The sequence below is a fragment of the Opisthocomus hoazin genome, chromosome 3 (assembly GCF_030867145.1).
Source record: "Opisthocomus hoazin isolate bOpiHoa1 chromosome 3, bOpiHoa1.hap1, whole genome shotgun sequence".
Lineage (NCBI taxonomy): Eukaryota > Metazoa > Chordata > Aves > Opisthocomiformes > Opisthocomidae > Opisthocomus > Opisthocomus hoazin.
In genome coordinates, this window is record NC_134416.1 from 105,412,991 (window position 1) to 105,438,212 (window position 25,222).

General features: G+C 44.5%; 1 protein-coding gene across 6 annotated transcripts in view; it reads left to right on the plus strand.

Annotated features, from left to right (window-relative positions):
• Positions 1 to 25,222, plus strand: part of CDH20 (cadherin 20) — a 123,598-nt gene that overhangs the window by 73,272 nt on the left and 25,104 nt on the right. For 5 of the 6 annotated variants that reach the window (XM_075417147.1, XM_075417149.1, XM_075417148.1 and 2 more), the window contains 4 exons: positions 10,208 to 10,575; positions 17,352 to 17,646; positions 19,325 to 19,444; positions 23,759 to 23,926. In XM_075417147.1, coding sequence (XP_075273262.1) covers positions 10,333 to 10,575; positions 17,352 to 17,646; positions 19,325 to 19,444; positions 23,759 to 23,926 — 826 coding nt within the window. In that variant the 5' untranslated portion in view covers positions 10,208 to 10,332. Of the gene's footprint in view, positions 1 to 5,360; positions 5,412 to 10,207; positions 10,576 to 17,351; positions 17,647 to 19,324; positions 19,445 to 23,758; positions 23,927 to 25,222 lie in introns of those variants that run through there. The other variant, XM_075417150.1, reaches the window with a different exon arrangement.

Here is a 25,222-nt window from a genome sequence, read left to right on the forward strand (position 1 = left end):
AATTTCTCACACAAAGAGAAAGAAACAAAATTACATCAAGGCTGGATTTTTCAGCTTCACCTGGAAGTAAAGTTTCCTTGAGCAACTGTCTTTCAGGCAGATTTAACTTTGCACACACGTGTCTTTCAAGTCTCATACATTTTCCCAGCAACCCATAGCTCAATATCTCAGAAAAATATCACTTTTTCTCCTTTGCTTACACCTTCTTTGGTTAGGATTCCACTTGTGTCAGACTAGAAGCCCACTCAATTTCCACTTGGGAAGCACTGTCTTTCCAGCTTCTTGGTATAATCCTCTTTGCTGCTATTAATCACAGCTGTTCTGATGTCAGGCTTCTTTTGTCAGAATTTCCTTCATTTCTGAACTATCACCTCCAAAGCATACTGAAAGGGAGTTTAACTATTTGGAAGTACCAGTTATTGGCAATTTCCAAAGGCAAAAGTCTCAACATTAGAGCAGAGATCTGATCTGGCAGGGCAGTCCTGATATCTCAAAAATGTACAGTGCAGAACTTGCTAATAAAAATGCAGTAAGAAAGAACAGATTTAGGACGTACATAACAAAAATCTTTTTGTTGCAATGCACACACAGATGGGCTAACAAAAGAGCTGCGATCTCATTTGAGAAGTTCTTCTGCAATGTATTTTAATTTGCTTTCCTTTAAGCCCTCCTGCATTTTCTGCATTTCCTTGATCTCTTTTGATTGCGTATTTGCAATGCTGTGTCTGAATTCTTGAGAATAAAGAAAGGATCTTCAAACTATTTGAGGGATTACATGAAGTGACTACTAACAGCGGGAGAAATGGGCCTTGATATCCCATGCAGCTGCTGTCAGTAGGGTCTTCCTCTGTTTATGTGCTGTGGTCAGGGTCATTGGTTCTTCCAACACGGGCTGATGTCTCCCTACCTAATGATGAAGTACGCTTAGATATTAAAGAGGCTCTGAATGACCTGCTGGTTACCACCACTGAAGAACAGTGAAAGGAAGCCATACCTTACTCTCAGGTCCGTACTCAGAGTTTGCACTGGTGTGCACCACTGGATCACTAAGAAGGCTTTCAGCGGTGGGATGGTCCCTAGGATTCATATATAGATAAAATTTTCCTCTAAGGCTATTAAAATCAAGCAAAGAGGAGCAGAACTACAAAGCCTGGTTTATTGTAATTATGCCTTTTCCCCATAATTCTTCCTTCATGCACACAATAATTTCATCTCCTTCCAGTTCACTTAGCATATCAGCTAAAACATCTTAGTTACTACTCTAGAACCACATACAAGATGATCACCTGGCCAAAGAGATTGTGCAACTGCCCATCCTTTCCTCAGTGGGGACATTAGTGTGGGTCTCTTCACTACTGTACCTGTTAATTCCCAGGGAGCAGACAGAAATACAGTAATCTTTGCGATCTCTATCCATCTTTCACAATATGAATGGAATATCAGTGCAATTATATCACTGCATAAACTCATTTCCTTGGGAAATCAGACACAAAACAGCTGCAAAAGATCCTCCCCTGTGAAGAAGGGCAGCAACCAGATGGCTCACAGCAGATAATGGAAGGATGGGAATTTTGGCCAAGAATACCTCAGCTCTTACAAAAGCTGCTATTACATCACCATTACATATTGAATACTAAGACAGATGGAGCACTGGGTTTTGGTATCTCCTGTGAAAGAGCCACTGGTAACAAATTGCCAAGCCAAGAGTTTACCAGCAAGATGAAGCCTAAGAAATTTTTCATATTCTAGTAAATGCTAGTTCTTCTTAGCCATGAACTGATCCAGGCAGAGGGACTGCTTTATCCAGAATACTCACCTTCTGAATGAGATGGGGCTGGGAAAGCTGGCAGCATGTCCCAGCAGTGGATTATGAAGAAGATGGAAAATAGGTAATGGAGTCCTCTTCATGAGAGGTATTGTTAGTGCATGTCACATTTATAGAGGACAGTTAGATAATACCTCACATACACTCCCTGTGGAGACTGCAACAATTGAGTCTGAAGACCAGAACCTGGAGGCTGTCATGCAAAGCATCTGAGGTTGTTTTCGAGGCTTTAAGAACCTTATTCTTGCTGTATTAGAAGAGTTCTGGGACAAATGAGGTCAGCACGTCTTTATTCCTTCTTACTTTATTCTTTCAGCTTGAAAGTGTCCTGTGAAGGCCAGGCACTCATATTCTGTATTTCTAGAAACACTTTGAAGCTAGGTGATAAGAACAAGACAGATTCTAACAGCTCAGATAGAGAAAGAGGCTGTAAGACTTCTGCTTCTTTTCCTGGTTTGGTTTCATAGACAGCAGCTTGAAGTTGTCTTGAAAATGTTCATCCTGTTGGTTAGTAGCATGTCTTTGTGCTCAGAGAAGGCAATCAGCGAAGTCAAGACAAGGTACAGATGCCAGTGTTGTACAGCTGAATCAATGTCAGACTCAAGAAATATGAGTTAGAGGAAAGATTTTCACCTCTTAGAGCACCTACAGCTATTTTGTAGGTTAACGACAACCTTTTCTCTATGAGTACAGACACAATTTTAACCAAAAAAAATACCCCAAAACCCAACAGCAAAAACCATTATGTGCCAGTGGGTGCATAAAATTATTGTGAGAGATAGCCAAATATTATTTTCTGATTGGAAAAAGAATTCACTTCTTGTCTTCAACAGCTGCTTTTAGAAATGGGTTGTTTTGGGTCCATTGCTAATATGTCAGAATGCTGTATGAAATTCCAAGTTAACGAGGAACACAGTCATAATGAAATTAGGAAGTTGTTTTCGCCAGTGACAGCACATAGGCCCTTACCTATCATTAATTTTTATTATTATCTTCATGATGGGAAGAAATACTAGCTCTGTCTGCTCCAGGCAGACAGCTGCTTCTCATATCTGTCTCTAGATAGGAGATAACACTTTTTCCAGTTTTGGCATTTAGGGGGTATCAGGGAGCTTTATCATCTATCCAGCAGCCATGGGATAAGAAAGAGTCCAGTTTTCAATGCTACGTGGAAATATGTCATATTCTAGGGACTAGCACACCCAAAATGCAATCTTTAGTAGCTAAAGAACATCATTTGTTACTGTAGCCACCATGCAGCACAGACAGGGATACATCAGGTTCAGAATGCGTTCCAGGCGTGCAAGAGGAACAGGTTTTATCTCACTGAAGGGGAACAGCAGATCAGGCAAGGCATCTGCTTGGGACCTGGGAGAGGGGAGGGACGTGGGCAGCACGGAGCAACGGGAAAATAGAGGGAAGGCGTAACTACACTTTTCTAAAAGAGGATTGTAACAGTTGTGAATAGGTCCTGTTCAGGGCATAAGTACTCCACTGGCTAGGGCAGCAGGCCACATCTCTGAGCTGTATTCCTGCTGGCCTTTCAGCTTGCAGAGCTGAGGTGGTTACAGCAGTATTCACCATCCATCTTCTCAGTGCCTTTGCAGAAACCCTGCCTCTCTGACAGCCACCAGCTCTTCACCCCACTCCTGACCCAAACTTCTCCTTCTTCCTTTCTTTATAGCACAGGAAATTCCACCCTTCTCACCCAGCCCTCTCATTCTTGGCAGGACACTGCAGATTTGCCTGTACTGCTTAGGAGCCTTGAGACAGGTCTGAGCAAAGGCTCCTGGTATAGCTGCAAAGCAAGCAGGAAAGGTCATCCTTTGGGGGGAGAGGAGGGACTTTATGTTTTTTAGAAAAGACACTTGCTTGAGAGGGTTATCATAGTTTACATGAACATCAAGTCACACTTTGGAGTCACTTGTACAGTATTTTTCTTGACAGCGTGGCAAAAGTAGTCAGAAAACTGTGAGAACTAAAAGACTGTTTGCTTAATAATGAAAGCTTAATTAGTATGACTTTCATAGGTATTACATAATTTTGCACATCCTTGATTGAAGATGGATTGTTTTATCTGAAATTTATTTGGATTTTCCAATGTATTTGCAATTCCTCACTTAATTCCTATTGAAGCTGAGTTGAGCAGAGTTAGTCAGACCAGCATGGAGCTTTTGAAACCCTCTTGTACTTCTGTCCTGCTCTTTTATGGTAGCATTTGCAGTACCTCACACTGAGTAAAAGCTGGAGATCAGAGCATCCCCTGATGTCAGTTATCAGCATCATTTTCTTTGGAAATGTTTACTTTGTGATTGTGCATGTGTGTTTCATTCTTTTTCATCTTTTTATGCGTCTATAGCCATGGGGCTGGGATTTATACGATGGGACTCCCTCTGTCATTCTGCGGGATTTTTCACTCTGCAGGCACTCTGTAGCTTTGAAGGACTTCAGATCTTGAGCAAAATGAGTTCACTGATGTGTCCCAGGAGAGATTGTTGACTGGTCTGTAGATGTAATTTTATGACAATGGATTGTATTCTGAGTTAATGTTTATGCACCATATGGTATGTTGTCAAGTTTCACTGTATTTATGAAGATCTCAATAAAATGAAGTAAAAATAAAAATACATGCTCAGGCCCAGTCTATTTTCAAGAGAAGGAACAAGTGCCTCTAGATTTTTCGTTTTCTTTTAAACTTGGCCAGGAAGCATAACAATATATAATAACAACAGTACGACTGGCCTGGGCCAAAGATAAAAGATATGAAGTTCTGGTAGTACAAAAACCTTTAGGACTGTAATCAGACGGCCTAACTTAGGTGCTGCAAGCATTAGGATTTCTAAAACGAGAGAAGGATTGCATAAATTGCTGAAGAGGCTTTAGACCCTGGCTCAGTGGAGCCTCCATCCCTGGAGTTTGGTGTTCAGTGCCTGTTGCAGGTGGCCTGCCTCATGCAGAACACGGCCGACACTTTCTTGCTGACCGGCGCTCCTGCAGGGTTATTGCAAAGGCATTTTACGACAAAGCTGCGAGCAACTGAGAGTAGAGGAAGCCTAAGAAGTAATCTGTGAAAATATGAAAGAAGAATCCATTGAATGGGGCTAAAAAGCTCACATCCCCACCTTGGTTTTAAAATATCACAAGAAATTCAAGGAACAAAGCAAATAACTCACTTGGAGAAAGCTTTTCACTGAAATTTAATTTCTTGCTACTCTGTTCATTACTGAGTTTTTTGGTTTCTTGTGGTGAAATAGTGGGGGAAAACTCTTTAAATGTGTCATTAAAGAGAGAGAAATGATTTCCATTAACATATTCCTAGTGCAGTGTATGTGCTGCTAAGAAACATTTACATATATATACACTAGAAATATCACACGTATTTGTGTGTTTATGTACAGAGAAAGTGGAGGAGGGAATTTAAAAGTGATTGCCTCTTTCTTCCCCACTTTCTCAGTGTAGTATGTCTCCTGCAAATGAATTACCTCTGCTCAGGAGATGTGCCTGCGTGGGATCCAGTAAGGTCTGTAGCATTCTACGAGTGCTGGGTCCACACAGCAAAATCCATTGGAAGGACCAGGCATAAAAGGTATAAGCATTCATTAATTTCCTCAATGCAAATAGTCTACTGACTTTCTGGGAGACCACTTTCTCAACGTGACGAACACACTAAGCGCGTCTATAAACCTTTTCAAGACTGAGCTTTTTGACTATAAAATCCTTGGCATTTATGTAAATATGTATTGAGCACAATACATTTCAGTCCCAGTAGAACTCTCTGAATGCCCATATGGTCATCCAAACTATTAATATTTTTATCTTTTCTTTGGAAGTACTGTTCTCTTCAGAGTCAACAAGATAAATGGGTCACTTGCAAGAAATGCTATAAGTCGGTTCTGGCAGATATTTCTTTTTCCTTTTCATCTTTGCCCAGAATTAAATATTCAATTAAGAACAGCTTAATTACAGTACAAATGGGGGGGGGGGGTATCTTTAAAATTGGAGCATGAAGAGTCGCTCACATTTGGAATATGCCTACTTTAATTCATAATATGGGCTAAAAAATTTAAAAAAATTGTATTTGCATTGGTGGAGAGTACGTTATTGTGCCTCTTTTTCTGTAGAACAGTTACACCGTTCCTTTGTATCAGGTATAGACCACCAGTTGCACAGAGTTCAGTGAGGTCTTCATGGGTGTTTATGAAGCCAAAAGCCATATTTGTAAATGTTGAGTGACAAGAAAAAGGACTTTTAGCAATGGTTGCAAAGCAAGAACAGAGAAAGTAACTTAAACAACTGAGCTGACAATCAAATATTCATCACAAAAGAGGGGCAAGAAAGGCATTCACTTCGGGGCAGGGATCTAAACTGCACAGATGCAGCTAAGCCTATTACAATGGGGTACTCAATTGTGGGTAACGAGCTGGGTTCTGCAACATTTAAATTGTTCCAGGAAAATAAAACACTCTCAGCAGAAATCCCACAGATTTTGGTCATGCAGTCTTCCTGGGCTCAATAATTTTTTTTGTGTGAGCAAGGAAAACAAGATTTCCCTCCCTTTACTGCCTTCAAATACTTTGCACATCCCCATGCTGAGCCATGAAACATATTTGTATTACCTATTTCATACGACAAGCGGAGGCTCATCAATTCCATCTTTACAGATGTCCTTAAGAACCCGTTTTGAAGGGCTCCAAGAAACAACTTGCATTAAGAGAACATTAAAGGTTCAGTTCTGCCTCACTCAGTCATCCCAACAAGTGCCTTCCCGTATGACTGGTCCCCCAGTCTTCCTGCAAGGAGTTACCCATCCTGAGGCAGAAGAACAGACTCTGCCTCAAAGCCTGCCTCATCCATCCATGGCAAAAACTACTAAGGTCCACTTAAGGCTGGAGATCCCACCAAGCTAGCACACTCAAAGCATATGGCTACCATCCTGACCAACTGTCGTGTCTACAGTCTAAGTGACCCAATATTCTTCCATCACAGTCAGCTGGTGAAGAAGCCATCTGCATGAGTCCTCTGAAAGACTAAAGTCATCCATGACCTTAACTGTAGCTCAGCCGTCACTTGTCCTACCACACAGTTCAAACCCTAAGTGTACATGAGTGCCTTTTACACTGCTGAGAAGCACTTTGCTTGACCATTAAGCCTTGCAGATCCAGAGGCCTATAGTACACACCTAGGGTTGGTGGAGCTGCGGGAGGAGACACTCAGAGACAGCAGCAGCATCTCAGGCCAGAACTTAACAGGTCTTTTTTGTTCTTTTAATACCAGCTAAGGACCTGAGACAGAAAAAAAAATCTCATTCTCCCTCAACTGCAGAGACAGAGGATCCAGTCTTGATTAAATGCTGTTATTAATAGCAGTAATTTGCCTTTAGGTGAGAAGCAAAATGTGATGAGTTTGAGCCTGCTTGCTCACAGTTTTGGAAAGGCATGAGACACCAGAAACTCTGGTATTAACCAAAAAAAAAAAAAAGAATCTGTGCCACCTCAACACTAGTGCTTTCTTCCGTTCTAACAGAAATATATGACCATGTCTCCGTGGGCTGGCATTAAATGGAGAAATTACTGGTATTCAGGGAAGGAACATCCTTTTACAAGACTTTACATTACTTAATGGCAAGTTTCCTGATAGTTGCTGTGCACCAGAACAAGATTGCAATGGGAACAGGAAATGCTGTATGGGATGTTGCTCCTGGGGGCCACTGAGTTGCATACTGTTTTCAAGAAAGGTTCCTCCTCGAACCGCACTCAGATGCCAAGTGACATTCAAATGACAAAAGCTGTTATCACAGAGAGTCTGAAGCATTTATGTCCTTGGTCTTGACCTTTGTTTCACTGCTTCTACTTACTTTGCTTTCTGCTAATATAATGCACATGTGCATAAAAAGCATCCTGATGATCAGATTTCTTTTGCTATTGCCTCGTTACAGCTATACTGGTAACTGCAAGTTTATTAAACCATGTCTTGGCACTGCCTTGCCTGAGAGCTGTTGATCCTTGTTGACTGAACTTAATTGCAGGAGACATCTGGAACCATTAGTTTTGAATTCGTGGTTTGGGAGTTCACCTAAAAACACAATTCTTGTTGCCACAGGAATTGGTCCATTGTGGTTGTATCACCTCTTTTTTCACTTGAACAAAAATGTAACTGGCTTGTACAGTAGATGGAATTTTTTAAAGTAAAAACTCCAGGCAGGACCTTAGCCACTGTATCATAGCCTGCCTCTACTTTCCCTCCCTGTGGCACAGCTGAGGCAGCGCTGGGTTCCCTCAAATCGCGTTGAGGGGTGGTGGGACGCCCTTGCCCGCATTTATTCACCAGCGAAACATGGGTTGTCACTAATGTCCCCCTGACATTGCTGAAAAAAGTCTTGCTGTTGGCAGCATGCCAAGAGCAAGGTGGGCATGCCCATTATGTGAAGAGGACTTCAGCCTCCTTTCCCCAGTGTAAATGTGCATTGGCTAGTGGGAGCTGAGGACTGATGGGACAGAGGGAGGCAAGCACTGCACGCGTAGCTCTTGGACTTCTTTGAATGTGGATGTCCAGCAAGCTGTGCCTTGTCCCTGGCTCTCACAAACAGCTGACAACTTTTTCATGAAGTGACAGACATGGAGACGTTACTGTGGTCTTTCTGGGCTTGTACTACTTAGATAAATCCTCATTAGCTGGCTTTGAAGACAATAAGCCCTAACACATTACGTAGCCAGTGTCTTACAACCAGCAGTTCTGTACGTTGCTCTGCTTAGCAGAGATTTACCATGCCCTGTGCTTATAGTTTGCCCTTTCTTTATTGTATCTATTGAGCCTTAGGCTGTCAACTTTTCAAGGTAAAAGACCTGTTAGTTGCTTGCTACATTTCACTACTGTATAGACTGGGAGCAGTGTGTAGTCATATTCCTTCTGGGCTTTATACTTGGAAAAATTATTTTGTGTAGAAATTAATCTAAGATAGACTATATTTTGTCTTCACTTCCCCTGTGGACATCTATTCCAGACTTAAGCTGCCTTTTTCAGATTTCAACCAAATTTTGGATTAAATTCTGAATTTCTGTTTCAGCAGATTTCTGAGTGTACTCAGGTCTCCAGCTGTATCAGCTTGGATGCTGAGGAATTTTCAAACACTTTTTTCTCTGTTGATAATATTCCATTGTCTCAGTCTTCACTTCAAAATATTATCATGCAAGTCTTCTTTAAAATATTTTTTATGATTTTGACATCTTTCAAGATTTCAGTTAGAAATATTTGAAAGACATCTCCTGCTGCATTTTATTTCCACAGGATAAAACAATTATTTAAGCCTAAAGACTTAAGTCTAGAACAGCACTAAAATGAAGTGTGAACTACTTGCTTAAGCCTCAGAGCCGCACGTGCCTTTGCTAATGCATCCGTTTGCCTTGAAAAGAGAAAAAAGAGTTCTTAAATAGGACAGCAAAAATACTAGGCCCAGAGAGGATGTATGAAGTGTTTTGGCAGAGTAATTTGAGTGCAGCACCACATCATTGAAAACTCAGCAAACGGTGAAGGTTTGCTACAATCCATAGCCTGGAGAGAGGTCACCAACTAAACTGACTTCATGACAACAAAAGATACTAGACTGATGAGAAAGTGTCCTCTGACAGAGGTCAGCATTCCTCTGCCTAAACGGGTCTTTCAGGCTTGTGGAGGGAAAAATGTGATAGCTTGACTTGCTTGGAATTATCACACAATAGCATGTGACTGTCAGCAGTGTGAAACCTTTTGAGGGCTATAAAATGATTAACTGACCATTGAAATTCTAGAAATGTTGCACTTGTGGCAGCAATCAGCTCCTCAGAGAGGAGGCAGCAGGGTGTGAAACCTGAATTCAAGCAACAGGGAGGTTGAAAGAATAATTAAAGTTAGAAATAACTTGGAGCTGCTAGAAATTATATTCAAGGTTTGCAGTATAGCAATAATATCTGTATTTATGTAGACGTGTGTGTGTAATGACAATGACATGGTTTCCAAACAGAAAGACGGCTGCCAAAAAGTGTTCACCAGCTATTATAATTTTCCAGAGTGAACTGGTTTCTAAATATTCTCTAAGGACTTCTGGTCATAAATATTTCTAAAGAGTATGCACTTAACTCATGCCAATCAATACCATAAAGCAACACTGCAGCTAAGTTAGCAAAGTAGGCAGCTCTTACTTATTGACTAAACCCTGACAATTTTTGTATCTAAGGCTCCAGTTCTGCAGCTTGTATGGTAATAGTATTCCTCGTTTCAGAACGTGTGCATCCTGTTATTATATTTTTATATAGAAGATTAAATATTTTATAGCATATTTGCGTATTGAGCTAACTCTTTTACCTTGGGAAAAAGAAATCCTCCTATGAATTTCCTTTAACTTTACAGGAGACTGCCATTCTCAGAACCAGGATCTCTCTTGGACATTTCAAAGGACTACACACAGGACCTACTTTCTTCTCAAGGGATCCAGGATACTGTGTTTTGACTTTTAAGTCAGCCCTGCTATACAGATGTGGACTTCAGGTAGAATGAGCAATGCAAAGAACTTGCTTGGACTTGGCATCTCCTTGTATTTTTGGGGACTGATGGACCTTACTACAACTGTGCTGTCAGGAAGTGCCAGGCCCCTCACTGAGGGGCAAGAAGACAACCTGTCAGACAAGCTGCATCAGCGTATGAAGCGGAGCTGGGTGTGGAACCAGTTCTTTGTCCTGGAGGAGTACACGGGAACCGACCCTCTCTACGTTGGGAAGGTAAGGCCCGCCCCAGGAGGATATGAAACACGGGAAGTTTCCCCAAGTCCCTTTACCTTCTTTCTGGCAGTGAATTTATCTACATTCATTTCACTTCTGCTCCCAAGACCTTTTGACCTGTGTCGCCTTCAGTTGGGAAGAATTTCTGTTTCAGGGAGCTGTCAATATATTTGCCTATTTCAAAGAGATCTGCTGCAGCAGTCATCATCTGTAGCTGAGGTAGTGTTAGAAAATCTGCAGTTGTCTTTCCAGAGACTTCTACAATGTCAAGGCAAAGCAAGATTATATTGACATACGAGGATTAAGAGAGAAAGGAAAGGTTTGTGATCATGCTTCTGTCTGTGATCAAGTCAGCTGGACGCTGAACTTCACAATCAAATTAAATAGCCGGTTTCTCTTGAAAACTGACATTTCAGGTTTTGTTTTCTGCAAATCTCTAGGGTCAGAACGTCTTCCTGCTTACCACAGCTTGACCACGGGTTGATTTTGTGGGCTACAGAGAAGTTGTTCCAAATCTAGAAGGGTGGAGGGACAGCTCATTAAATCCAACCATGCAGGGTCCTATTTTTGGATCCCTTATGCCCCACAAATCTACACATCAATGCAGATATGTGTAGAATGGATCCCTAAGCTCACCCCATCTACCTGGCCGTATTTTTGCATTCAACTTTCTGTAGCTCCTTGAGGAACAAGCTGATGGAAATCAGACCAGTGATGTCTGCATCACAATCTGCCTCACTAGAACCATCCTCTCTTTTCTGTTTTCTGAGTGTTTTTAAAGATTGAATTGTTTAATTTATTGGCCCTGCTATTCAAAGGCTTATTGGCAGCACCGGGTTTGCTTCTAGTCTACACCAAGGTGACAAATCTGGAAAAAGTGGGGAGGGGGAGAGTTAGTGTGCTTCCGTGTTCGAACAATACAATGAAGGTTTTATGTGCCTAGAAGATCAGATACTGCTATGATCAGAGCACACTAAATATGGGTGGATATGACAAATTAAGAACTAAGAAAGATGTCAGAAAACAATTCCTTTGGATTTCATTGGTTATATTTATGTGATCAAGGCTCTTTCTTTCTTTCCAAGCTATCCATCTGCAGGGAAAAAAAAAAAAAAAAAGAATCAACCTATCCAGAGGCCCATTTTGGACTTGTATTTATCATTCTGCAACTCCCATAGAGCTAAACTGTGCCCTCAGTCACACCAGTATAAATCAAAATGAATCCACTGGCTTCAAAAGACCTCCTCCTGATTTATCCTTGCGTGACTGACAGCAAGATGTGCTTTCCTTCCTCCCACAGCAATGGCATTACTAGTGATTGCTGCCAAATGAGATCTCATTAGTCTTCATTCATCTCTGCACCTAGCTTTTCAGCTCTTGATATCTCTATTGATTAAAGAAATTAATATTTGTTTTCATGCAATTCCCAGCTTTGGAACAAGGGCCAGACATATTATTGCACGTACTCGGTTTCATCCGAAATGACTCCAGACTTGCACTGTGAGCTGAATTTTAGCTAAAGCAAGTACTGGAAGAAACCCACTCATCTTTGGTTTAGACTTGATTGTGTCATCAGGAGCACAAAAACTTGACGCGGTCGGCAGTGCTCTGGAGCTCGCTGCCGCTCAGCTCCACAGAACGGGGGGAAGCAGGGATGACTCTTCATGGTCTGTGCCCACCACACAAGGGCCCAAGCTGCCGTGAGTGAGCTCTCTCCAGGACCACCTACGCCATGGCTGTGTTAGCACAGGGGTGCGCAAGGGCTAAGTAGCTCCCGTGGTGAACAGGGCACTGCTGAACTGACATGGCTGGATCTCCTTGAGGGCCTCCTAACTCTGCACTGCTCCACGTAGACCGGACACCAGCGAACTCCGCTGCCAGAAAGGGCCTCAGGGGGTCAAACATCTCATCTTCTCCCACCCATGCGCTGGGTGCAGAGCAGCCAGCCGAGCGGTGGGATGAGTGCGGTGGGTGCTGCTGTGAGGGAAAAGCTTCCCTACATCTCCTACAGCCAAAGGCACAGGCTCTCGACAGAAGGTGCAGCCCACCACCGTTCATCACCCTGCCTGTGTCTCAGGGATGCTTAGGAAAGGGGTCAGCGGGAAATAGACTGGGGGTTGAATTAATTGTTCTGGCAGACCAGAAATTTATCAGCCCTAGTCACCCCAGGCTCACTCAGAAATAGCTCTGGAAGGGTTTGCACAGAGCAGGGTGGAGGTGCAGGAGGACTCCCAGCCTGCTGCTTGCTGCTAGCAGCAGCCCTGGGTCCCATGCCTGGCCAGCCAGAGCTGCTTCTGACCAGCACCACTCATGACACCCTGAAATATCCTGCTAGCCAGGCCTTGCTTTTATCCATCTGCTCTCTCCAAGCCTGGTTCAGAAGGAGAAAGAGCACACAGCATAGATCCACTTGTATTTACTTTATACTCTAAAGGCTTCCCATAAGAGAGGGGCTTATTCTGATGCTCTTGTACAGTTGTTTCTGGCTAGCTAGGTATGACTGGAGCAACCCAAAAAGCATCTTGACTTGAACCATGGGTCCAGGCTTGCCTGATATGATTTTCAAGGCTGTTATGAAAAATGTACTTTCCTACATAATGGTAAGGCAAGGGTCAAAATATCTTCTGGACAGGGAAATGAAATGAAATTTCCTGAGGTGAAGTCAGTACAATTTTTGCTTTTCTCCAGTGCTCGTGATCCTAATTTCAAGCTATTTTAGCTTCAGAGGGTTCCTGGTCCTGCCACAGATAAATATGAGGCTTCAGCTTTCCTAGAGGTAGCGATTATTGGCTAATAGGATGAACAAGGGAAACCAGAGCCCCCACATTTGCTGCAGCAGGTATTGTCCACACTCATCCAGCAGCCTCAACAGCTGCAGTGATTGAACTGGGAACAGACTTCACCACTTTGCCATGTAGGAGACTCCCCAACCCGCTTTGAAAGGAAAGAGTCATTTGAACCACAGCAGCTGAATGAGTGAATCAAGTGCATCATTTCTACAGACTATCACTGCACATCAACCAAACTCACTCACACATCCTCACGAAAATCCCCTGCAGGTGCTAACTCCCTGGAGGCAGAGAAGGGAGAGCACGTGGAGGATGGAGTCACAGCCCCGCTAGCAGAGCTGCACGAGTCCTCCCCTGAGCTGCCCTCAGCAACACCGCTGTCTTCCACGTGCCCTCTGCCTGGAGAAGTGTCATTCAGCCTTCCTTAATCTTTTGTACAATTCTCATCAAAAGAAGGACCCAGGCTGACACAGTAAACAATTTCTTAGGAGTTATTGGGTTTATGCCTCCCATACTCCATTCCTTAATGTGGAGGAGAAAGTACAAATGAATTCCTCCTACTTTTGTGTCAGCCACACGGCAGCACAATTTATTGCACCACCCACAAAACAAAGTCAGCTGAAAACGGGATCACCTTTCCAACACAGTGACTTCTACATGCAACCCAAACCGCAGCATCCTGATGCTGGGTTTGTCATTGCAGCGGTGTGAGCTGCAGTCCCTTCAGACACCAAGTTCTTTCAGACTGATTGCAGGCTGGAAGTGTTGAGCCTTTAATGCTCTTTTTTTGCTTTGTCTGGAAAGAGCAGGTTATACAAGGAGCTGCGCAAGTGGTGCTAGCATTTCTTACTGCCTAGCCTTGGTTGAGACCCAGTGCTTTTCACAAATCACAGTTAGACAGAGATCCTCTTGTACTCCCAAATTTTCATTAGCGTGCTACGTTCATTCCTTGTTTGCTCCCTACACCACTGCATTCATTCCAAATAGTGCTTCAGACAGAAGGTGTAATTTAACCCATGAGTTTGATTCAGTATCTTCGAAGTTTTTTGAACTTTCCAGAACATCTTCTGCTATTTTAAAAGATGCTTTTTCTTTTTCTTTTTCTTTTTCTTTTTCTTTTTCTTTTTCTTTTTCTTTTTCTTTTTCTTTTTCTTTTTCTTTTTCTTTTTCTTTTTCTTTTTCTTTTTTCTTTTTCATTTTTGTTTTCTTTTTCTTTTTCTTTTTCTTTTTCTTTTTCTTTTTCTTTTTCTTTTTCTTTTTCTTTTTCTTTTTTCTTTTTCATTTTTGTTTTCTTTTTCTTTTTCTTTTTCTGTTTCTTTTTCTTTTTCTTTTTCTTTTTCTTTTTCTTTTTTTTTCTTTTTCTTTTCCTTTTTATATTTTTTCTTTTCTTTATTCTTTTTTTTCATTTTCTTTTCATTTTCAATTTTTTTGCCCTTGCCTCTTTCTTTTATCATTTTTTTTCATTTGGCTTTTCTTTGACTTCCTCTTTCTTTTTCTTTCCTTTTACCTATTTAGTGAGGACCTGTTGATGTTCCAAAATACATTTTCTTCCATCAGGCCCAGCTCTAATTCCCCAATCAGGTCTAACATCTGTATCTGTCTCAGCAGCTGCACTCTGTCACTGATGCACTAATGCACTAAAACAAATGCCCAAAATGTAGCTTAGTGGTTCAGAACCAATTTGAAAAGCTGTAATAGTGTCCTCCTTCTGGAAGCATCCTGTTTACTAGCTCCTACAGTGATAATCTCTGAGTTATGGGTGTTTAGGGTAAATAATGAGAGCCATTGTCCTTTTTTAAATTAATCACAAGATGGTGTTTCCTGAAGGTACGCCAGTTTGCAGTCCTGGCGCCTGCATGTGAATTAGTACACATGGCAGTCATCTAAATGTAACCGTTTGCCACTGCCAAATTTTTCTGGGTTTGTTCTTCCTCCGTTTAGCTGATACATCACCTGAGAGCTGCCAGCATTCCTCCGAAGGACCGATGTCTCTCAGATGCAGTAGCCACTGCGGAGACCCGTGGCAAAGCACTGAAATGAAATATCGATGACCTGACACAGCAGATGTCACAGTCTGCACCCTCAGCTCTTGCAGCCACTTCGCAGTGCTGCTGCCCTTAGCACTCGCTATCCCGGCCGTCGTGAAGAGTCGATGGGCCACCTACATACAGACCTGTCTGCAGGGTGGGACGTGCCATAGAAAACCATATAGATCCCACCTCAGCTGACGTTAGTCTTATCCTACAATCAGGAGTAGGCACAAGTTTTGGGTAGGTCACGTGCTGCACTCTGACAGGCTAGTAAGGAAAGCAGCCTCCAGAGAACAAGCAGCTTCCAGCCAGATCCATCACTGGGAGAAATGGTCCTTCAGCTCCCAAGTCAATGGGACCATGTGCCCTAAAACAGCTGTTAAGTTGGTCCATTGACATTAGAAATGCTTAGGTCAGATAAGGCAATTTGTCCACATCTCTATCAAACTTTTTTGTATGTGAGAAGTTACGCTGTAGTTTTCAGTGTGTTTTTCAATAGCTCAGAGATGAGATTTCTTCAGTTCTTTTCTTGAGATAATAGCCTGTAACAAAATGCATAGAGTCTGACTGCTGCTTTTCTACACAAATTAGTCATTTGTGTTTGGATTCTTTCTTCAAATCCTACCAATCCTGTGTTCATGTATTCAATTTATTATTCCAAGATTTTTCTCTCCAGTACAAATATTTGCCTATGTTTGGCCCCATCCTCCACAATTATTCCCGTATATCCTTCAAGCTCATCAGAGCATTAAACACACACTTAATTCTGACCGTATTGCTTGAGACAATTAGCTCATACATGCATTTAAAAATGTGTTTAAATGAATGTGGCCCTCTGACCTTTTTTTTAATTATTTATCTATTCTTTATTTGTCTCTCAAAATGACACTCGAAAACAGCGTTCACACCTGAACCATTCTTGAAAATCCTATTTTATTTATTGCACTTCAAGTCTATTGCCTGCCTGTCTTTTGGGAATGAACCAATACTATCTCCAGGCATTGGTCTTTGTGCTCCATTCCTCAGAAGCACAGAAGTATAAGCATGCCGTTAAGCATCTTCATAGTGTGAGTGAAATTAAGTGATTTGTTTGTCTTTTGATAGTCATTCCAGTATTTCATGGGAACCAGGTGTTTAACAGAGTGGTAGTCCCCGGGATGATTTGTTTCTCTGTTTTAGATGACAATTAGCACTGCGTTTACTTTTCTTCTGTTCTGTTGCATTCGCAGCTATCTGTGACTGCTCAGAACTAATTAGCAGTCATGCAATAAATCCTTTTGCTAATTCCCCAGAAAATCTGGGATGCCTCTCATCTCTATAGCCTGACATAGACACAATCAAACGTTCCTCGCTGCTTACCTTACCTTCTGTTGAACAATAATTCTTTCCTGAAGATGTAAGCATCCAGCCTAATTTTTATGGCTAAAATTTTCATGGGAAAAAAAAAATTGAAAGATTTCTGAATCATGACAGTTACTGAGTAGCTCTCCCCCTGATCCCAAATAGATTTGCCTTCTCTGCCCCAATATATGCTGTCTCTGGAATATCTGACTCCTCTTCAGCGTTGTGAGCAAGCACATTCTGCAGCGTTGCTGACCTTACCTTATCCCAAGCCTGGCAGTGAGTCCTTCTCAACAGCCATTGCAACCAGGCAAAAGATAATTATTGTGCTGAGTGAGATTTCAAAAGGGCACAGAGCCCACGCCTGTTTGGGTGTCTCTGCCTTTTCTTCTGGCACAGCTGTGGGCCCAGAAATGCGAAGACAGGAGAGGGTTTTTAACTGCAACTCCGATACAGACTTTACCGAGTATTTGCCTCTTTCAGCAAAAGGAGTTCATTAAAACCAGCTTGTGAGTCCCAGCAGTGAGACCAACATGCTCGGGGTGTTCACGTGCTCGGTGTCTCCACAGCTGCTTGCCCGGCTCGTGGTCTAATTGAATCCCGTTCCTTTCCGCAGCTCCACTCTGACATGGACAGGGGCGATGGTTCCATCAAATATATCCTCTCGGGAGAGGGAGCTGGCATCGTGTTTACCATTGATGACACCACAGGGGACATCCATGCCATTCAGCGACTGGACCGGGAGGAGAGGTCGCAGTACACCCTGAGGGCGCAGGCTCTGGACAGGCGAACGGGCCGGCCGATGGAACCGGAGTCAGAGTTCATCATCAAAATCCAAGACATCAACGACAATGAACCCAAGTTCCTGGATGGACCTTACGTAGCCTCTGTTCCAGAAATGTCACCTGTGGGTAAGGCAGATTTTGTGGAGTCTCTTCCCCCTGTAAGCAAACTGGTGACTAAAACATAAATTCCCTGACCCCTTGCACTCAGCTTTTGCCTCTTGCGCGGGAGGTGCAGGGCAGGAGAGCTTCCCCTGGGGTACCTGACTGCTGCAGAAGAGGGACAGCAGGCTTTACACCACCATCAGCTGGGCTCCTCTGAAAGAAAACATGTCAAGGGGAGCGTGAGAGCTGGAAAAAGGTTTACTTCGAACATGTTACCCTCAGACAACTTGCAGTAACATAGTGCCCCTTTCTCCGCTGCTGTCAGGTGGTAGAAATAGTAATGACCACTAGATATCCATTGCCATCCAGAAAATAACACAGCTTTAGGAACCTCTTCGAGTTCATACTGAGAGCTGAAACGCTGTCCAGGAGCTCTTGAAATCATGGAGACAGGACAGGAATTATTAGCAGCTTTGCTCGTTCTAATCCATATAAGCCTGCACTAAACACAGTTCAGTGGATCCCAAGGCTCTGGTACCGTTTGCTCTCCACTTCCAGAGAACAGGATCATGCCAAAGACAGTCCTGTTATCGCACTGCAGCCAGAAGACAACCAGCAGCCTTCCCACAAGTCAGGAGAAACCATTTCCATATAACAAATCCGATAGTCACATAAAATACTGTTTTCTTGGACTTTTTCTTTTCTTTTGGAGATGCTTATTGCTTTTTGGATCTGTAACATCCTTACAGAGATAACACCATATATATATATCACATGTCCTGAAGTTACAGATATGCTTCAACTTCTCATTCTTCAATATTATGTTGACGTAAAGCTAGAGACAAGCATCGAATACAAAAGAAATAATGTTTCTTAATGGTAGCGGCTAGTTTGAATTCAGATTTATTTTCCAGTAACATGGGATTTGTTTCTAACAAAAAATGTTGTGTAGAAGGCTAAATACATTCATAAAGACATTGTCTGACATTTTAAGGAGTCAAAATTCACATACATTTCAAACAGTTATGCCTTACCTTCTCCTTGTTCTTGATAAATTACATCACCTGCAAGCCGTTATTAGCTTCGGAGGAAGCAGACCTTGAACACCAACTGAAGAAAAGAAATATATACTCATGTGTATGGGTTCCAAAAGGGACTTCAGCAGGGTATAATCTCTAGGCCATGCAATGTAAATGGCAATGCCACAGGGAGATGACCTCAGAGATACATCCCTTCGTGCTCCTTATTTGTGCACAATTCCCATCCCTTAGTCAACATACACTATCCATGGGCCTGCTGCAACAGCTCACGATTTATGTCAGCATAGCTAGAGATCTTATTTGAGCTGCCTTTAAATAACGTTTAAAATCAAGAAAAGGGGAAAAGAAGCAAGCAGTATATAACTACCAGCTCTCTGCAAACCATAATGAAGCTCTGTAAGATCAGCAATTCTGTAACTGTGCTCCATAGAGTACTTGCTCTTTTATACCTCCTTATAGACGCATGATGAATTTATGCCTATTAATTCCTTTAGTGCTAATGAGGTACAAGTATGAGCAATAAGTACAAGCACTACGAGCATCAGATGAAGAAGTTCATTGTGAGAAAGCTCTTGTTAGGCACGTCAGTTTATTTTGAACTGTGTACTTTTCATGCCAGCTCTTTATCCCACAAGGTCTCACCTGATGGGTTTTTTTGTCAGGCACCTCTGTTATCCAGGTGACAGCGACAGATGCTGATGACCCAACCTATGGGAACAGCGCCAGAGTAGTGTACAGTATTCTCCAAGGACAACCATATTTCTCGGTGGACTCCCGGACAGGTATGTCATTTCATCAGGGAACGAGGCACTGTAAAAACCGAAAGGAAGAGTTTCAAGCAGAAAGAAAAGGCAGTGCATCATGGCTGTGTTCAGAGAAACATATTTCTATGGCTTGGAGCCAAGGTAAGAGGCGCAGAGGTTAAAGCAAGGCCGTGTTCATGAGCTCCAGAAGAAGGACGTGCCTTCTGCAGCGATACGTTCAGCTGCATGACCGCATTCTGCAGCTCGGGAGCTGGGTGGGTTTGGTGCTGTAAATACTCTTCCTGGCTTCTATCATTGCAACAGTGTCTTCAGCAGATCTAGCTGGTAACAAGGCTTGGTGGAAAAAAATCAGTCTATGAACCAAGCAGGACTGGAAAGTGCAGGCTAAAAGATGCGGTTATCTGGAGCAGTTTTACCTAAGGGTGTTCTTGTTAACGGCCTTAAATTTCTCTATAGGACACCCTCTCTGTTTTGCTTGCTTCGTCTCTCTCTTTTTCTGTGTATATCCAAGGTTTATATCCAAAAGAGGAATCTGACAGGTTTTGACAGTTTCTAAAGGGCATCTGTAGTGCTAAGGTCAGAAACTCATGAGACGATAGTCACTGCTGAGCCCTGGGGGACAAAACAGAACAAACACTGCATAATCTACTACTGAAAGTTAGCGGGGTATGGAGTAGGTGCTCTAGCCAAACTTGTACGTGGCATGCTGTTTCCTCAGCTCTCCACAATGTAAATAAAACAGTAGTGTTCATCTTGTAACCAGGTTATCAACAGCAGACAAATAAGGGCATCATCATAGCTTTGCTAAGGACTAAATGATTTCTAAGAAAGAAAAGCAGCAATATTCAGGGTCGGATCCAGTACAGATTTAATCTCTAGAGTGTAACTTAGAGAGAAGATAGGCCCTTACCTTCAAAATAATGTACTTGATTGGTATTTAACCGAGAAAAGGTCTTTTTCTCCCCTTACTAATTTCCCAGTGGCTTAGACCTGCATCACTGGGCGTGCCCAGAGCTGGCTCAGCCTTCACGAGCGGGCAGCAGGGCACCCATTTTAGGCTGAGTGCGGTTGTGAGCCAGAAACCCTTTCCCCATGGCAGGCACAGGACTCTAACGGGCTTCCCCAGTGCGAACCCACCTGCGGGGTGCGGTAACCCACGAAATGCAATGGCAGCTCACGCGTTCTTCCGAAACAGAGCTGGAGCATAAGCCACCACCAGCATCTTTACCTTGACGGGTAGTGATTAAAGCACCCAATAGTGGGTAACACTCCTCTGCTAGAAGCATTGGGGTCCTGATCCCTCACCTCCCAACACAACCTCTGGGTTCCAGAAGCGTGCTCCTGTCCCTGTCCTGTCACTGGCCTCACAGGTGCTGAACAAATGTATATGTGAAGGCACAACTTCAGAGGAAAGCTGAGACCCTCCTCCTCCCTTTTTCCAGAATACTTTTACAGACTCACAGAATCACTGCATGGTCGGGGTTGGCAGGGACCTCTGTGGGTCACCCAGTCCAACCCCCTGCCCAAGCAGGGTCACCCAGAGCAGGCTGCACAGGACTTTGTCCAGGCAGGTCTTGAGTATCTCCAGAGAAGGAGACTCCGCAACCTCTCTGGGCAACCTGTGCCAGGGCTCCATCAATACAGCCTGTCCATGATCATATTCCCCTAGAAGTTAAAAAAAAACCGTGGATTTAAATCCCTTCAGGCAGAGTAGGCAAGGGTACCCAAGTCTCCCCAAGAAACCATCTGGCTGTTATAGAAAAGAAAGGACATCACTTCTGCCCTTTACTACTTTTTTTAAGAGAGCAAACCTCAGTCGGTTTGGTGAGAGAAATGGTACCAGCACCTTTATTTCGGAAGGTCTGAGGATCTGAGCCTTTCCCGTAGCCCTACGGAACACTTTAAGGTTCATCACCATCCTCAGCATTTCCTTGCTGATCAGTTGTGTGCGGCAGCATCGGAGGCTCCCGGCTCAGCGTCGCTGCTCCTCGGGGTCCCGTATGGAGGAGCAGGAACCCCATCCTGGCTCTGGGGGCTGTGGTCGTGGGCTGGCCCTCCTCTAGGGACCAGAGGCCCCAAGCATGGGCACAGCAGACATGATGTCTTTTTTAAGATCTAGCTTGTTCTGTATTAAGGACAAGCCAAGAGTGCAAATTCCCCACAAAGTATTCGTACGTGGAGAAAATACTTCCCAAAACGCTAAGCATTTTCATATCTTATTTATATCCATGGCAGCTGAGGAGCTACAGCACTTCACGGGAGTCACTCAGCTTTGCAGGATGAGGCTCTTCAGGACTCCGTGTAGCAAGATTAAAATAGCACGCTGTGAATTGTTCAGCACTGGTCACTATTTCTTCCCTTCTGCATACGGTGATAATTGCCAAGGCAATATCTTTTTACGGCTTTTTTATTAAACCCATACGTTGTCTTTCTGCTAAAAATAAAGACCGAGCGCGGATCACTCAAGTTAAGAGTGTCCTGACGTGCTGCACGTCGAGCCGCGCAGCTGGGACGGTGCCTGGGGCTGGCGCGGGTTTGCCCCCCGCAGAAGGGCACCCCGAAAGTATCATAGCCGGTATCACCGGCCACCACTCCCCTCCTGCTCGGGGACCCTCGTGGGTCAGCCGTGTTGCCGAGGGGCAAGCTGCGGGTGGGCAGGGAGGTGCCGGAGGCGCAAGGGTTGGGTGGCACTGGGAGGACTGGGAGGTTTGGCAGCTCCGAAACCCAGGGCTGCGCGGCTCCAAGGAGCGCGTTCACCAACAGAGTCGATGCCCAGGGAGAGGGGAGCGTGGAAACGGGCACAAACTGAAGCAGAGGAAGTTCCAGCTGAAGATGAGGAAGAACTTCTTCCCTCTGAGGGTGATGCAGCCCTGGCACAGGCTGCCCAGGGAGGCTGTGGAGTCTCCTTCTCTGGAGATATTCCAGACCCACCTGGACAAGGTCCTGTGCAGCCTGCTCTGGGTGACCCTGCTTCGGCAGGGGGTGGGACTGGGTGACCCACGGAGGTCCCTGCCAGCCCCGACCATGCTGTGATGCCGTGTGCCAGCCCGAATGAAGGACAGCCGTGCTGTTCCAGCCAGAGCAGCGCTGCTGCTGCCACCTCACGTCCTCCCGCGGCAGCGCAGCCCGGAGGAAGGGGACGGCTCTGCGGGCCCCCCCGCCGCCCCTGCCGGCCCAGCCAGCGCGGACTCCCCAGATTCTGCTCTCGCAGCCCCCAGCTTGGGTGGCGACGGGGCCGAGCGACCCCCCCCCGGGCTTGCGGCAGGTTTGCCAGCAAGTTTGCTGATGGCACAAAGCTGGGATGAGTGGTGGATACCTGCACCTGGGGAGGAACAACCCCAGGCACCAGTACAGGCTGGGGCGGACCTGCTGGAGAGCAGCTCTGCAGAGAGGGACTGGGAGTGCTGGGGGACGACAGGGTGACCATGAGCCAGCAGTGTGCCCTGGCTGCCAAGAAGGCCAGTGGGATCCTGGGGTGCATTAGGAGGAGTGTGGGCAGCAGGGCGAGGGAGGTTCTCCTCCCCCTCTGCTCTGCCCTAGTGAGGCCCCATCTGGAGCACTGTGTCCAGTTCTGGGCCCCGCAGTTCCAGAAAGACGAGGAGCTGCTGGAGAGAGTCCAGCGGAGGGCTACGAGGATGGTGAGGGGGCTGGAGCATCTCTCCTATGAGGAGAGGCTGAGGGAGCTGTGCTTGTTCAGCCTGGAGAAGAGAAGGCTGCGAGGGGACCTAATAAATGCTTATAAATATCTGCAGGGTGGGTGTCAGGAGGATGGGGCCAGACTCTTTTCAGTGGTGCCCAGCGACAGGACAAGGGGCAACGGGCACAAACTGAGGCACAGGAAGTTCCAGCTGAACATGAGGAAGAACTTCTTCCCTCTGAGGGTGACGGAGCCCTGGCCCAGGCTGCCCAGGGAGGCTGTGGAGTTTCCTTCTCTGGAGATATTCCAGCCCCGCCTGGACAAGGTCCTGTGCAGCCTGCTCTGGGTGACCCTGCTTGGGCAGGGGGTTGGACTGGGTGACCCACAGAGGTCCCTTCCAACCCCGACCATTCCGTGATTCTGTGAAATGATTTCCCAGCTCCCTTGGAAGGCAAGATTTTAATTCTGAACAGGCAGCCTGCCCTGGCTGATGCGTTTTAACTGGCCTGCTTTAAAATCCACACCTTCTGTTAACCTGGGTTTAACTTGGGTGAGTCCTGCTCTGCCGGGAAGGGTGAGGTTGAACGTGGAGCCTGGTCTCACTCTGGACATAGGCAATACCACGCACGAGCAAGAGCATCCCACCTTGTCTGTGTACTCTGTAACCGCCATTTCTTTTGTTCCCGAAACCCCAGGCTTAATTAGAACAGCTCTGATGAACATGGACCGAGAAGCAAAAGAATATTACGAAGTGATTATCCAGGCCAAGGATATGGGCGGGCAGCTGGGAGGATTAGCAGGAACGACCACGGTCAACATCAGCCTCTCTGATGTCAACGACAACCCGCCCAGGTTTCCACAGAGTGAGTACCCGCTGCGGCAGGACGGGCACAGAGGGGTGGCTGAGAGGTACGGCTGCCGTCGGCTCTCGTGACGAGCCTCTTGCAAACTCAGGGTAGTGACAATCAGAGATGGGCAGAATTTCAGATGATAGAAGGAACTTTCCTTCAGAAAAGTGTCGAAACGGAGCATTCGTCAGCTTGTCTTTCAGACGAGGTTCCTGACCTACAAAATCATCAAAACCAACACAATTTTTTAAAGGGCGGGAAATTAATTTACGGATAAAGGAAAGAAGGAGATCTTTTGTGTTGCTAGACTGCGCACGGCCATTGCCTTTGGCTGCTAATTGCTGCCCTGATTCTCTTTTCATCCTATCTCCAAAAGGATGTCTGTCAAATCAGGGCGTCTGGTAGCTGTGCTGCCAGTGGAGAGCGAGTTGTCACGCAGGCTGCTCCCCAGGAACAGCTCGCCTAACCCTTGACAATATACAGTTCAACCCGAAGATATGGAACAGCCACAGCTAACGGCATGCAGAAATAGGCAGCTCCACTCTTATCAGAGATGTGACTTTGTATTTACAAAAGCAAATCTCAAAGCAAGGTTTGCAATATTTTGCTCTCTCTTTTTAAATTATTTTTTGGACCAAATTTATCTACATAATTCTATATTACCGTTAAAAATGTGAAAGAAACTTTTCAGGTTTGATTGAACTAAATCTTTCAAGGGATATACTTTTTTTTTCCCCTTCTTTTTTTAAAGAAACTGATTCTTTTGGTGGCGTAGATCGGTCTCAAAACACTTTGGTTTTGCCATTTTTCTCAACTACATGAGAAACGAAAACTCCTGCGGTTCTTTTTGTTGCTATTCTTCTTGTCCGTCTGTTTCTGCATGTTGCACTGCTGAATCAAAGCATTCCACTGAGATCAGCAAGAAGCCTCAGCTTCTGCTTTTCCTCTTCTGTCAGAGCAACTTGCTGAACGCACCATGGCCAATCCTGTTTTGAAAGTGGCACGAATTGTAACTGTTTGATACCAAACTCCTGATTCAGAAAAATGAGACTAGATCAAACCCCACCCTTGGTGTTACTCTGCTTTGTAAAGCTCAGTAATTGGTGGAGTTAACAGAGAGAGCGTGGCAAGGAAGTTTTGAACATAGACTATGATGGCAGAGAAGTATTTTAGATACAACATTTATATCTTTAAAACACATTTTTAAAAGCAGCTTTCTCTTTCCCCAGGCTTGCTGCTAAGCAAATTAGTGATGCACCAAATGTGCTCAAGACAGGGTCTGTAGGGAGAGGTGGTATATTTTAATAAAGT